This window comes from Zosterops lateralis (assembly GCF_965231275.1).
Source record: "Zosterops lateralis genome assembly, chromosome: W".
Classification (NCBI taxonomy): domain Eukaryota; kingdom Metazoa; phylum Chordata; class Aves; order Passeriformes; family Zosteropidae; genus Zosterops; species Zosterops lateralis.
Genome location: NC_139801.1, coordinates 13,499,396 through 13,512,846, shown reverse-complemented (window position 1 = coordinate 13,512,846; position 13,451 = coordinate 13,499,396). Strand labels below are relative to the sequence as shown.

The window sequence follows — 13,451 nt, the reverse complement described above, 5'->3', positions numbered from 1 at the left end:
TTACACTTAATAATAAAAACTCTTTGCTACCACATGAGCATTTGTGGGCTGGACACACGTATGTAATAGTCCATTAGCACTGCTAGAATTATATTCTGATGGGATCCAAGCAGGGAGAGGTCTATGAAGACCTGTCATTACTTCATGACATGAAAGAGAAAGGGGACTAGCTGCATAAAGTAAACCATTAAGGGATGCTTACAACATACTTCTGAAACTGGATCTTCAAAAATAAATTTTAGTTATAAATTAGACTCCAAAACAGTAATTTGAGCATCTGTGCAGAGACCCATTCACCACATCTGAGTTTCACCAAGGTGACTTCAGCAAAATGCAGGGCCGTTGCCAGATGGACACGAAAAGATCACACTCACACCATGAGGTTGTGAGACGAGAAACAAGAAAGTTTATTTGGGATTTGGGTTTAAATAGATTTTGGGGTTTGATCAGCGATTGGGGGATGAGGTTGACACCCCTCTGACCCCACTAGTCAAACCAGAAGTCCATCAATTTGTCCTTCCTCCAAGAAGGAATGCGCAGTTTACAAAACATCATTCTTTGTTTATGTTACAATGTGTGAGAAACTCCAGTACAGAAATGTAAAACATCAGAAGGCTGAAAAATCAGGGCGACACAAGGCTACAACTCACAGATAATCACACAGAAAGGAAATGCTACCAATATTAATTTTGCTAAATAACAAGACCCATTAACAAGTCAGAGAGACTAATTTACTGTATCACTTTTCCCAAATTTTCTTTGTTTTGGTATCAACCTTCACTAATCACCTTGCAGGGTGTGAAGGTGAAATGTTACAGGGAAAGCAGGCAGGGCAACCTGTAAGACAACATTACCCCAGTGCCCTGCACAGCTCAAACAGAAGTGTCCTCACACACTGCCACCTTGTTCTCATCTTGGCTGACAGACACTGGGAGCTCAGCTGGGTTCCATGGAAAACCCCAACTTCAGGGGAAGCAAGGGAACACACAATACAACCACCCACACATGAGAAAGTTGAGGCAAAAGGCAAATCCACAAAAGGAACACATAACATGCTGTGATCTCAACCAGAACGTGAAGGACCAATAGTACAATTTGCTGTTATATTTTTAAAAAGAAGACTACAACTTTGTCAATGATTTGACTTCCCTTTAATAAGAGTAGTGCTGAATGCAAAAGAGGAAGGAAGTCTCCCTCTTCTCCATGCATTGCCATGACAACTAGTTGTGTCATGGTAATAACCCTCCCTAAGGCTGTACCCAAGAACAATCACCTCAAAGTGTTTAATCCCATGTGATTTCAGTGATAAATGCTGATTACAATACTTATTCAGCAACTTCAAATTGTCACCCAAAGCCGTTGCCTTGTCTTGAATTAATTTTTCATTGCAGCAGCAAACAAGTCTTCCTCAACCCCATCCTATACATCTCTGAGGCTCTTTTCAAACAAGTCAGAGACCAGATATACCAGATATTACCAATTGGCAAAAAAACAGCTTGAAAAGGGCTCACTGCATTTTCACTATCTAGATCAGGCAAGTCAGACAAAAATCTGATTTTTGTACACTGTTGCATGTCACATGGATGGGAATCCAGCCCAAAAAAACCACCAAACGGAGAACAATAGAATTATCTATTCTAACACAAATAGAAGTGAAAACAGCCAGAGGAAAAGCAGCCCACTGCAGGTGTTCCAAGAGCAGAAATGTACAACCAGGGCATTCATATCCAATAACACCTTCGTACATCACAAAAACTGAAGGAACATAAACTTCTTCAAATACCACTTAGATTTCAGACAAATACAGAAATCCAGGTACATCTTTCCTCAAGGGGAGACAGGGGTGCCCAGGCAGCCTGAGCCAACTCAACCCAGGCAGGAAATTATCCCAACAGAACAAATTCACTCTGCACCTAAACTAGCTTCAGTTAAGACCAGCAATGGTATTTTGCCTCAACTCTCAAAGTTTAAATATCCAAATTTCCATAACAAAGTTATAGTAAGAAGCAACCTGCAATTAAACAGGTACAATATAATTTTATTTTACTTGCAGAAGTATTTTACTATTGGAAATCTTGTAGAACAAACCAGCCATAATGGATATGGGGGATTATGTATTTATTTACTCAATCAAAAACAAACATACAGTTGAAATAATGTTCATTATTAGAAGGCACTGATTTAAAAATGTGTCACATCTGCAAAGCAATTAGTCAGTTTAATTAATTAAGGTTGCAAAAGATTACTTGAGATTCTATAAAACAGGAAAGTGGGTTACAGAAACAGTTCAGCTTGCAGAGGACACAGGAGAAAAATGTCTAGAAATACCCAGCCAGAGGACTTTGCACATCAAGGTTTTTTGTATGTCAGATAAAATATTTTATGTTCACTCCTTCAATGCTTCATTATTTGCATAGAAACAATGTGCTTGCACATTTGAAAGCAGCAGATTTAAGGCACAAGGTGTGCAGCTTCGTGTCACGTGGATGTGATCCATTTAACCAACAGAAACCCAGAATCAAATGTGAACTGGGGATCTGAACAAAGGATTAATAAAAGGGGAACAGACATCACATTAGATACATCCCTGAGATATGTGAGCTCAATTTCACCAAGTCCCTGGTCAACAGACAGGTTTTATGGCCCTTGACAATTTCATGGTAAATTTACAGTACAAAACTGTGATTTTCAAAGTCCACATTTTACTACAGTAAAAGAAAATGCATTGCATATTGCTACACCACACAATCTTTAAAAAATATCTATCTTATTTTGCTTTAATATGATAAAAGAAACCTTTATAATTAATATATTTAAATGTTTTTTGGCACAGATACCTATAATTTCTTTGCCTAGTTTTCCATAATGAATGTAGCGGTCTGCTATGGAGCGAAGCTTCATGGAAAAGAATTTCCCACAAAATATATCTCTGTAAAATAAGCCTAATACTTCTGTAATGAATCAGGATACCCCAGAACAGGAAACCAGTTAACAACCATTTCACTAGAATCTGTGTCACATGTTGCATTACTGGGGGTGTGCCTTCATGGACATATTCAGCAAACTCCCTGGAGAAGAAAAATTCTCTTAGAGCCAAATTAAATCTCATTTCTATTCTGAGCTTGCCCTCCCACAGTAATCTTTCACAACAATATTTTGTGATCAGCATAATGTGTGTGTTTATTTTACAGTAGTCTACCTTTATGTGCTCCAGGTAAAATTAATAAAAATATAAGCCATGCATGAGGCCAATAATATCATCTGCATTCATGCATAATAAAATAGAGCTATTTGAACCATGAAATTATTAGGTAATTTGGGAAGCAGTTTTTCTTCTGCACCCTCATCACCATTTAGCACCCCAGGTCTGGCCAAGCAAATTGGAGATAAACCAACCCACAGAAGCACCAGGAGGTGACATTCTAGATAAATCCAACTCTCCAAATTTCACTTCCAGCTCACGATCCACTGACAGTGCAGGTGCTGAAGTGCCTCCCTCATACTGAGCATGACAGTACTTCCCTTCCCTGATCAGGTTTCCAATATGCCCTGAAGAGACCAGTGCTAAAAAGAAACCTTAATTTCTATTTCAACCCCTGCACACGGCTAATACCCTTGGCCCCTGCCAAGACTGGCAAAGAATTCACTGCTGTTCTTAGTAAACCTCATTAGGGACTGAAGCTGCTCCATCCCTTTACCCAGCGAGATTCAGGGCTTCCATCCCATCGCCTTCTCAGTGTCCGTGACCTGGCTGGAGGCTGCCCCACTCACTCTTCCCTTCCCTTGCAGAACTACAGAGGAGAGCAGAATGTGCTGACTTTCACAGCAATCCTTCTGCTTCTTATGATTTAATGACTCATTATGCAAAGCAGACAAAAAAATCCCAGACTAAGCCTCTGAAACGGGAGGGGGGGGGGGGGGGTTAAGGAGGGCTCCTGAATGTTACACATTATTATGATTCTAAGTGTGTCCATAAAAGTTTAAAGCAGGCAACAAGAAGGCAATAAGAAGCAATCCATGAATCAAAAGTGAACTTTCCAGCAAAATATCTCTGATTTTATAGCAAACTGTGCCAAATCTGCAAGACACCATTTTTGTCATGCTCCACTACAGAGCTACTGTTTGCCAATAAGTGTTCAGATCCTTTTAATAAGTTTTGTACGTGCTTTCAGGAAAGATGAGGAAAGTCAGCATTCAAGTTTGAGATTTCCATGCACTGCCTTTTAAGCTGATTTCCACTCATTAATTAACATAGTTTAAGACAAACGGATGCAAGATCATATGTTTGAAGCTTTAAGAAAAATTAGGTATTGGTTTTTACACCACTACTCCTTGTTCAGACAACACCAGAGGAAGGATGCACCATCACGCAAACAAGTGGACAACACAGAAAGTTTCTAATGATGAAGAGAAAGCCCTCTCTGTGTGCATTCCTCTTTTCTCTGTTTTCCCCTTTTCTGTCTTTCCCCGTTGATCCTCACAGCCCAAAGATGGGCTGTGAGGACTGGTAGGCTCTGCAAGAAAACACGTGAGCTTCCTGGTAGGCACCTTCTGACAGACCAGCTGGAAGGCAGATGGTTCTGTTTTGTCTGGGCAGCCACCAGATGGGAAGCACATAGATCTCTATAAAGCAGTGCACACTCAGCTTCAGCAGGCTACAAGAGCTTCCTGTTGTCTTATCCCTATCCCAGACTCCATTTGCAAATTTTGTCCTATATTTATTCCTTACATGGGATACCTATTTTACTGCCTTTATGTGCTTTCCTCCCTTTAAGACCATTTCTGCAGCTAATTCTGTACAACAATCTGGTTTTGCTCCCAAAGTTCAAGGCAGTTCAGAGTGATTTCTTCAGTTCATCACAAGTTTTGATCCCACTGGAAAACCCAACACAAGCATTCCTTTGCAGTGTATGAATTAGCAGCTCCATCAATAAGTATTTGAGACATATTTGCAAGAACTTAAGTTTTTACTTATCTTTAAACATCCACATTCAGATTAAGACCTGGAAATATTTTTTTTTAATCACATAATTAACAAAATTACTTATTTCTTATAAGGAAACATGCAAAGATACAGTTGAAGCAATCTCAAAGACATATTATGATACTCATTCAGCCTAGGGCATGACCAGAAAGGCACCAGGAAAGTTGCTAGTTAATTTTTGCATTGATCTCCGTACACTTTGCCCTAGGGGAAGCACATAATCTAAACCAAACTTGACTGTAATACAAGCACAGACCAAGGCATTGAAATTTGTCCTTAACAGAATTGGCAGCCATCTCCAGAAACTTTCTACAGTCAGAGATGCTACACCATTGCTCAACAGCCACATTAGACAAGTATCATCCTTACTACCTTCAGTTGTCTGAACACTACTGAAAACACCTGTGGAGTCTCACTGACTCCCACTGTCACTGTATTTTCTTATTTTAATCTCACTTACACTGCTCAGCCACGAGTTATGCTTCTTGCTATTTAATGGAAAAAGCAACTGCCAGCACAATGCTCAGAAAAATCAAAGACATGTCACCAACTCTTGCAGAAGCCATCAAATGGTTAATAAGAAGCACTGTCTGCACTGTACACACAGGGCTGACAAACTAAATCTATCCCCTTCTCTGAAAAGACATTTGGCTTCCACAATTTGGGGTTCTTTATTAGTGAGGTGTATTATTATTCATCTCTTGAGAGAAATTAAGTGGAATGACAGCAGAAATTCTACTCTCACAAAGATCCTTGTGAACCTTAAAGTTTAGCAGAAATATTTACCTGTTTCTGCATACTGGAAATTCCAAAGTATCCTAATACACAGGATTAAAATGAAAGCAGTCTATGCAATAAATACATCCTTAAATAATTTCAAGTGGATTAATTGTGAAATTTACTTGTTATGTGACATAAATGCTTATATATAGGTGTATACAGATTTAACACTCCCAGCTGGACAGAATTAGACACAGGTTTAACAGCTACAGAAGGACCCAAAAGGTAAAAGGGTGGAGTTTTAAACAGAGTGGAAAATTATCAGTAACCAGTCTGCTGTGCAAATAATTTTCTCTATTTAATAGCACTTTCCAGTGCCTCAGGAGTACATATGTTGTCCCTCAATGCTGGACTGGCTTCACAGATGCCAGAGCAGTCCCACTTTAACCTCCTCTGCACAGCTCAGTTGCCACTGGAATTCTAGCTCAAGCATTGACAAAAGCTACAGACAGAAATCAGCTCTCTGCTTTACTCCTCCAACTCCAGAGCCTGCCTAACGCTGACTCCTCTTCACACTCCTGCACAGCCATGGCAAAAAGTAATTTCAAGAAAAACTCTTGCTCTCTTCTCTTTTTTCACATCTGCTTTTTCATTGTATTGTTTCTCTTACAGTGCACTATCCATAACACTGGCAATAGCTAACCTCACGACTTCCCTCTTTCCTGAACAGTCTGGGGGTTTTTTACTTGTTAGAAGCACGGCCTTGAAAACGCTTTTGTCCTCTTGTTTGCAGGCTGTGGCTATTGTTTAATTCACCCGGCCCAAACAATGCCAGCCCAGACCACAGCCTAGCACTGCGAGTCACAACGGACTTGAGACAAACCCTGTGAAAACACCATTTTGAGCTTTCTCTTGGTAGAAGGATAGCAGCTCCTTTACAAGACAGCAGTGAAAACTACTGCTTTTGCCTTTTACACTTGATGAATTTCTCATGGAAAATTTAGAGCTCATTCAAACCTTGTCTGTGTGTTTCAGAAGAAGAGAGACTGATGTTGGCATTTACCCCCAGCAGGCCAGTCTCAAATCAAATCACGCAATACAGAAAAGTGATGCAGGACACTGACAGGTCCACAGTGTGTTAAGTGCAGCAAATCCTCTGTCTAAAGCAGAACAGGGAGGTACAAAATGTAAAAAAGAAATAAACTGCAAATTTTCTTAAAGCTGTACAGTTCACCCAGCAAATTAAAAAATGAAGGCTCTGGGACACTCCATTACATGCAATGTAAGACCACAGCAAAATAACCATGAATCAGTCCCTGTCCCAAAGAGCTTGAAGGATAAGTGAAAAGTGGCAAATGGGTGCAAAAAAAGCAAGCAGGAAAAAGATCTAAAGAGACATATAAAGAGACTATATTTTTTTCTAAATCCATTACCCAGTAGCAGAGAGTCTTTTAAAGAAATTTGAAGGTGAGTAAGGTGACACTCACTGATCTGGTCTGGAGATGAGTGTCCTTGGTTTTAATGTCCAGAACACAACATACATATTACTGATCAACTCTGTGCTGCAAAAATGTTCCTCTAAGAAGTTCTCTTGGCAAAACTAAACAGAGGATAAGGTTTGAAAATAATAAATTCTATTAAATTATGTTCTTTAAATATAAAGATCCCTACAGTATTTCTATATTCTTGTAGCCAAGCCCTCTTGGGCTTGGGAGAGGAATTTTAGCACCTGGAACTCTGAAACATTTGTCCAGAGAACAAGCCACTACAATATCTATGCTCCCTCCCAAGATTCAGGTCAGTGCATTTAAACAACAGAGAGTGTCTGTAAATTAAGAGTCAGTTAAGTACTCATAAAAGAGTATTTTAGAAGTTCCCTGTGAATTATGAAGGCAAAAAACACTATGAGAAAAGAGAGGTATTCTGAGCATGGCCAGTGGTAACTGTTTTCTTCAAAGGCAACATCAGCTGGGGATCCTTCACCTAGATAGTGGAACTTCCAAACTGACTGGAATATAAAAATAATTTAGATGAAAACAAATGTCAAGCAACTAGGCCAGCCTTCCTTAAAAGCAAAGGCTTGTGTCCCTTTATGCACAAGCATTATGCAGCACAGTGGAGGTTTCTGTCTCTTTCACGCAAAAGCAATTCTGAGCAACATTTTTTTCTTCCATGAACCCCACACTGCAAAAAACTTGAACACCAGCACCTAGAAAGGTTTTGATTATTGGAAAGGCATATGCGAACACAATGAAAGTATATCATCAATTAAGATTAACCTGGTTGTGAGCTGCATAATTGGAAGATAAATGGCACTAATTCATTTGTGGCAGACAAGAAATTTGCAGTCCCAGTTGGATTTTAAAGTACTACAAGTAATTCAGTAAGTCGTATTCACAGAAGTCATTAAAATTGCATGCTCAGAATTTTATTTGTCAGGATGTCCTTTCACAAGAGGACTGCAAACATCTTCAATTATTTAATCAAATTTAAAGACAACCAGCAGCTTTTGATACCCCTATTATTATGACTAACCTAGATTATTTCTTCCATTTATCTTATAGTAACCCATAGTAACCCTTCTTTACTCTCTTATCACCTTTAAGAATTGAAAATAAATAATAACATATCAGTACTCTAAATATTCCCGTTTTCTTTTTGAAAAACACAAGTGTATGAAGAAGCAGCAGTCCTTAATTTCAGTCACATTTTAAGACTACGCACAGTTGGGGATAGTGTAAGCCACAGCATCTCTGGGCTCTCACCATTGGAGTTATGACCCTTGCAAGTCATTATTTGCTAAATAGCTTCATCTGAATTGAAGCATGGAAGCCAAATTTATATTTTGCAATTTCAACACATGAAGAAATATGTACAGAATGGAACACTACAAAAGAAACTGAAAAAAATATGCTGTGTATGCACATGGTTCGGGTGTTTTTTTTGTTTGTTTGCTTTTTTTCTCCTTACAACAAAGAGGATATCTCTCCTGAATGCATTTAGAGAAATCTCAAGAATTTAAAGTTTTAAATTTGAATAAAACCTTTTATAAACCACCTACAACTGGAAGTAATCTTCAGAATGCTAAGCACCTAAATACACACCATTCATCTTTATGAATCAGCATGAAATTATCCCTACCCTGTACAATTGTATTTCCCTGAACAAGAAAAAAATGAAATTAGGGCTTATAGCCATCACAATTACATTCAGTTCTTAGCCTGATTTGGGAATGTTCTCCCACCACTGAGATCTATATGAAATCCAATTTTTGTGCAGTTCTTTGCATTTATCGCCTTGGATCTGTGCAAATCAGTCTTTCATGCAGGGAAAAAAGATGAAGCACAAAAAAACCATTAAAACTTTCTCCAAAGTTCTGAGGAGTTTGACAAAACAAGAAATTGAAGCCAGCCCCAGTGATCATCAGCTGAATACCCCAGTCATGGGCTGCCTTTGCTCCACAGATGGAACCTGTACCAGTCACTCATTCAAACATCACCAAGTAGGACAACAACTGAATGCTCAAGATGCTTTTCATGTAGCACTCCCACGTTGTGAGAAACCTGGCAAAGGAATGGTTTCCTTATCTTGCTGTTTCCCAGGCAAGATCTGAAGCCCACCTCTACTGACAACTACACTGCAAATCCCAAAGGCTTTCAAGGATCCAAATTCGTAAGTAAATTCTGTCTCTCATCCAGCAAGCAGCTCTGATGCACAGGTCAATTCATCAATTGTCTGACTGACAGATGCTTCTGGATACCAAATAATTTCCTCTAGACAGCTCTGACCATCTTCTGTTGTGAGACAAAGACTGTACCCAAGAGTTCTCTAGTACTCCTACAGGTGTGGGTACAAGCTTGTGTTCTTAAGTTATGTTTTATAACTGTTACTTAGAGACCAGATAAATTTGTGTATGTCCCTGACTACTCGCTTGAGCAATGAAATTGCACTATTAATCATCCATCCATCCATCCATCCATCCTTCTTTTCATGCCAATTCTGTGTACATGCACTTGGTAAAGCTGTTGCTAAGAACTGTGGTCTGGGCAAAATAGACAAAGCCAGACAGTATCACTTACACAGGGAGAAAAAACTGATTACATGGAATGAAGCTGTTGTTTTATTAGAAAACTTCCAATCAAACTGGGACCTGCAGGTCATGGCATTTATGTCTGCAGCTAGATTTGTTGAAAAAGGCACTTTATTTTTTTCCCCAAACCTGAGACAGGTTTCCCAAAAGATGATGCAGGTCTTGGAAAGGAAAATATATATGAACAGCACTTAAATATACTGTTCTGAACAACCTTTGCAACAGCAATTCAATACATGAGTGGAAATCCTGGCAACAGCACAGGATTACCAAGCTCTGGTAAAAAAACCCACCAACATTCTCTACCACCCATACTACAAAAGACAGGAGTTTTCAGTATTCCAGTGAAAATGAAGACAATAAAAGTAGGCTACGGCAGCTTAAATTACGGGTATTTTTCCTCTGATTACCCACACCACTCAAGGAAAACCTCCCTGGATAAACCACATGCACCTAACTATTCTCTTCTTCTCACATCTTAACAAGTTCAGCAGTACTTATAGCATTAGAACAGGATCAAAAATTCCTTTTCATCCCTGAAGGATGACAGCAGCAAGCATGGATAACAAAAATGAGGCAAGTAACTGCTATCTATGCACTGCTGGTTCAGTGTACAACTGCAATTCATTTTTAATGTTCAGTGATGTTCAGAAACCTTAACTGCCTTCTAGTTGTACCTTTAACTGCCTTCTAGTTGTAGTAGCAAATTCTGCTTTTTGTCATCCACATAAAGGAAATAAGATTGGACAAGTGTGTCAGGGCAGAAAATTATTACAAAGGAACTGTAGAACTGGCACTGCAGCCATGAGTTGGCCTGCAGAATCATAATTACAGCTGATACTCAAAGGAGAAACACCTTTTCTTTACCTCAGTACTAGACTGAATTTAAGAGAATATTTTTCTTGCCAAACATACGAAATTGGAAGTTAGTTACAAGTGGCACCATGGGATTCTAGGTGTGCAAGGCCTAAAAATTAACAAACACCAATCGCCCACAGAGAAAAGCAGTATCAAGAGGCTGGTCACAGAGAGCAGAAGTGAACAGAACAAGAACCCAGAAGTGTCTTTTAATAAAGACTCACAAAGGTACCCATGCAGAAGGTGACTATACAAACAGTATGTATGCACACCTCTTAGCCAGGCTGCCAGAAAGAGCTGTGGTTTCTCAGCAAGATACTCTTTATTTATTGTCTTTAAATGTGAGATTCCCAGGCAGAGGTTCACCAACAAATGGCTGAGGGCACACAACACTGTATTTATTTTGCATAGATGTTTGTTCTCCAGACTGATTAAGACAGCAAAGCACGCAACTGCCCACAGAGCAGCAGAAGCTGGGTGCAAGCATTCTAGTTAGCAGGGATTTTGGAACTGAGGAGACCTCCACACAGCCAACTGAGCTCAGAGAAGCGGGAAGTTACATCCCTCCCCAAACACACTGAAGGATAGCGTGGGACTGAACACTGAGGTTCCTTCAGGTGTCTTTTTTTTTCCCTACATCTTCTCCAAACAGCTGTGATACCAGACTTGGTTGCTGCTCACAACTTCTCCAAAGAGCAGCAAATACTGTGGCAAATTATCCTGCAAATTCCACTGTCAACCACTGGATTGCAAGGATGATTTCTAATCATTTGCTCTCTCCAGGGAGTGCTACTGACTAGAAGTCAGGAACAGAGCTGCAGAGGGCCTGTGAGCTCACAGACAGCATTGATTCACTGCACATTATCACTAAGTTTATCTGAGCACATAACTGCCACAAATGCATACTATGTACACTGAAGTTCAGATTCTGGTTCAGTGACTTCTACCCCCTCAGAGAAAAAAGTTCAAGGTCTAGCCTTTCCAGGATCTAGTGAGGGGGGTTGTTTTTGCAGCATGATGTGCATATTACAGCATGTGCCTATATGAAGGGGGATGGAGCTGTCTGGCCCAAGGAGCATTTCCTCTCTGATTTTGGGACTAAATCTAGGTCATGACAGCTGTCAATAAATATGGGTGCCCATCCTTAGAAAAACTTAGCAGCCACCATGTAAGTGCATCCAATACACAAAATAAAATTCAGCAGTTCTAGCAGGAAGAATAAGGTTCAAATAGACATAACCTGTGCAGGTGAGAAGTGCTATCTTTTGGCAGATCTTTATCGTTCTGGAGCACTAAACTGTCTTAATTTTGAAACAGAAACAACAGGTAATTAAATAGTATTTCCAACACCCAACACACTGAAGAAGAATGCCAGATAAGAGTTGTGCATTCAGGACCCCTTACCAGCACTCCTCTTTATGTAATTACACAGATACACTGAAAACAATCATGCAAGAGGCTCTCAAGAGTAGTTTTTGCATCTAGTCCTAGTTAGTTAGCTTAGATCAAATGACAAGTCTCTTATTTTTTTTGTGACTGGGATAAGAAAATGTTTATCTTTTCTAATGGCTCACCCACAAAGCTTTTGCGTGGAGATGTACTATGAAATTATGCTGCAAACACATCGTGCATGCACAATACTCGTTCCAGAATATATTATTAAGGACCTTAAGTATAAATAGGCACATAAACACAACCAAAGATAAAACCAAAGCGGAGCTTCTTTAGCCCTCTTATAACATCAGTAAAAAAAATAAAATATGGCATGATTCAATCTTTGATTAGAAATCAATGCCAGGGGCTGTCTCTGCCTTCTGTACTTGGGACCGAACACATCGCTAGAGCAAACCTTCTGAAAGCAAGAGCCACCACAGACACCGACAAGTTCGAGGACCAGTAAAAAACGGACGGTTCGTGTAACGCAGCCTCCCCGCAGCCGCCTCTGCTGCTGCCCACGAGCTGCGGGAGGTCCCGAGCCAGCAATCACCGCCTGGAGCTGCGGGAAAGCACGGACCGGGCGGGGAACGAGGCTGGGGCCGGCCAGCCCCGGCGGCTTCCACTCGCGGTGCCCCTTCCCCGCCCCGGAATGGGGCCGGACGTCCAGCCGGGCGGCCGGGGGGGGGGGGGGGCAGCAGGCGCCAGCCGCGCCCTTGGGCCGCCAGACCCCCCCACACACACCCCCCATGCTACCCCTCCCTGCCCGCTCTCACCCATCTGCTCCCGCAGCCCCTTCAAGGAGGAGGAGGAAGAAGCGCAGGACGGAGCCGCCACACCACCCTCCGCCATCTTCAGCGCCGGACCACGGGAGTGCCGGGTGGGCCGCGGGGCGCAGTGCGCAGGCTCCGCCCGCTCCCGCCCTGCCGGCACCGAGAGCGCTTCCGCGTCCATCCGGGGCGGCCGCGGCAGCGTCGGGCGCTGCCCTTGGGCTGCGCTTCCACAGGGACGGGGCTGCGGGAGCAGGTCCGGCCAGGGGCAGCGAGCCTCTTGCAAGGACTGGGGAACGAGTCTGATGAGCAGCGGCTGAGGGAGCCGGAGGGCTCCAGGAGGCTCAGGGGGGACCTCATCACTCCCTGACAGGAGGGTGTAGTGAAGTGGAGCCGGTCTCTTCTGCGGTGTCTGCAGGGAGGGGACCAGAGCAAACGGCCTTAAACGGCGACAGCAGAGATTCAGATTAGAAAAAATGAAATCCACTGTTCAGGTGGTCAGGTATTGGAATAGCCTGCACAGGGAGGCGGTGGAGTCACCATCCCTGGAGGTGCTTAGGTGTCTGGATCTGGTGCTGAGTGATGTGGTTTAGGA

General features: G+C 41.5%; 1 protein-coding gene across 1 annotated transcript in view; it reads right to left on the bottom strand.

Annotated features, from left to right (window-relative positions):
* The window catches only part of LOC310922147 (uncharacterized protein), a 52,983-nt gene extending 40,020 nt beyond the window's left edge, over positions 1-12,963 (bottom strand). Inside the window, 1 exon segment of the mRNA XM_083882549.1 lies at positions 12,863-12,963. Within this exon segment, the coding sequence (XP_083738675.1) occupies positions 12,863-12,938 (76 nt within the window). The 5' untranslated portion in view covers positions 12,939-12,963.
* Positions 12,964-13,451: the final 488 nt, after the last annotated feature.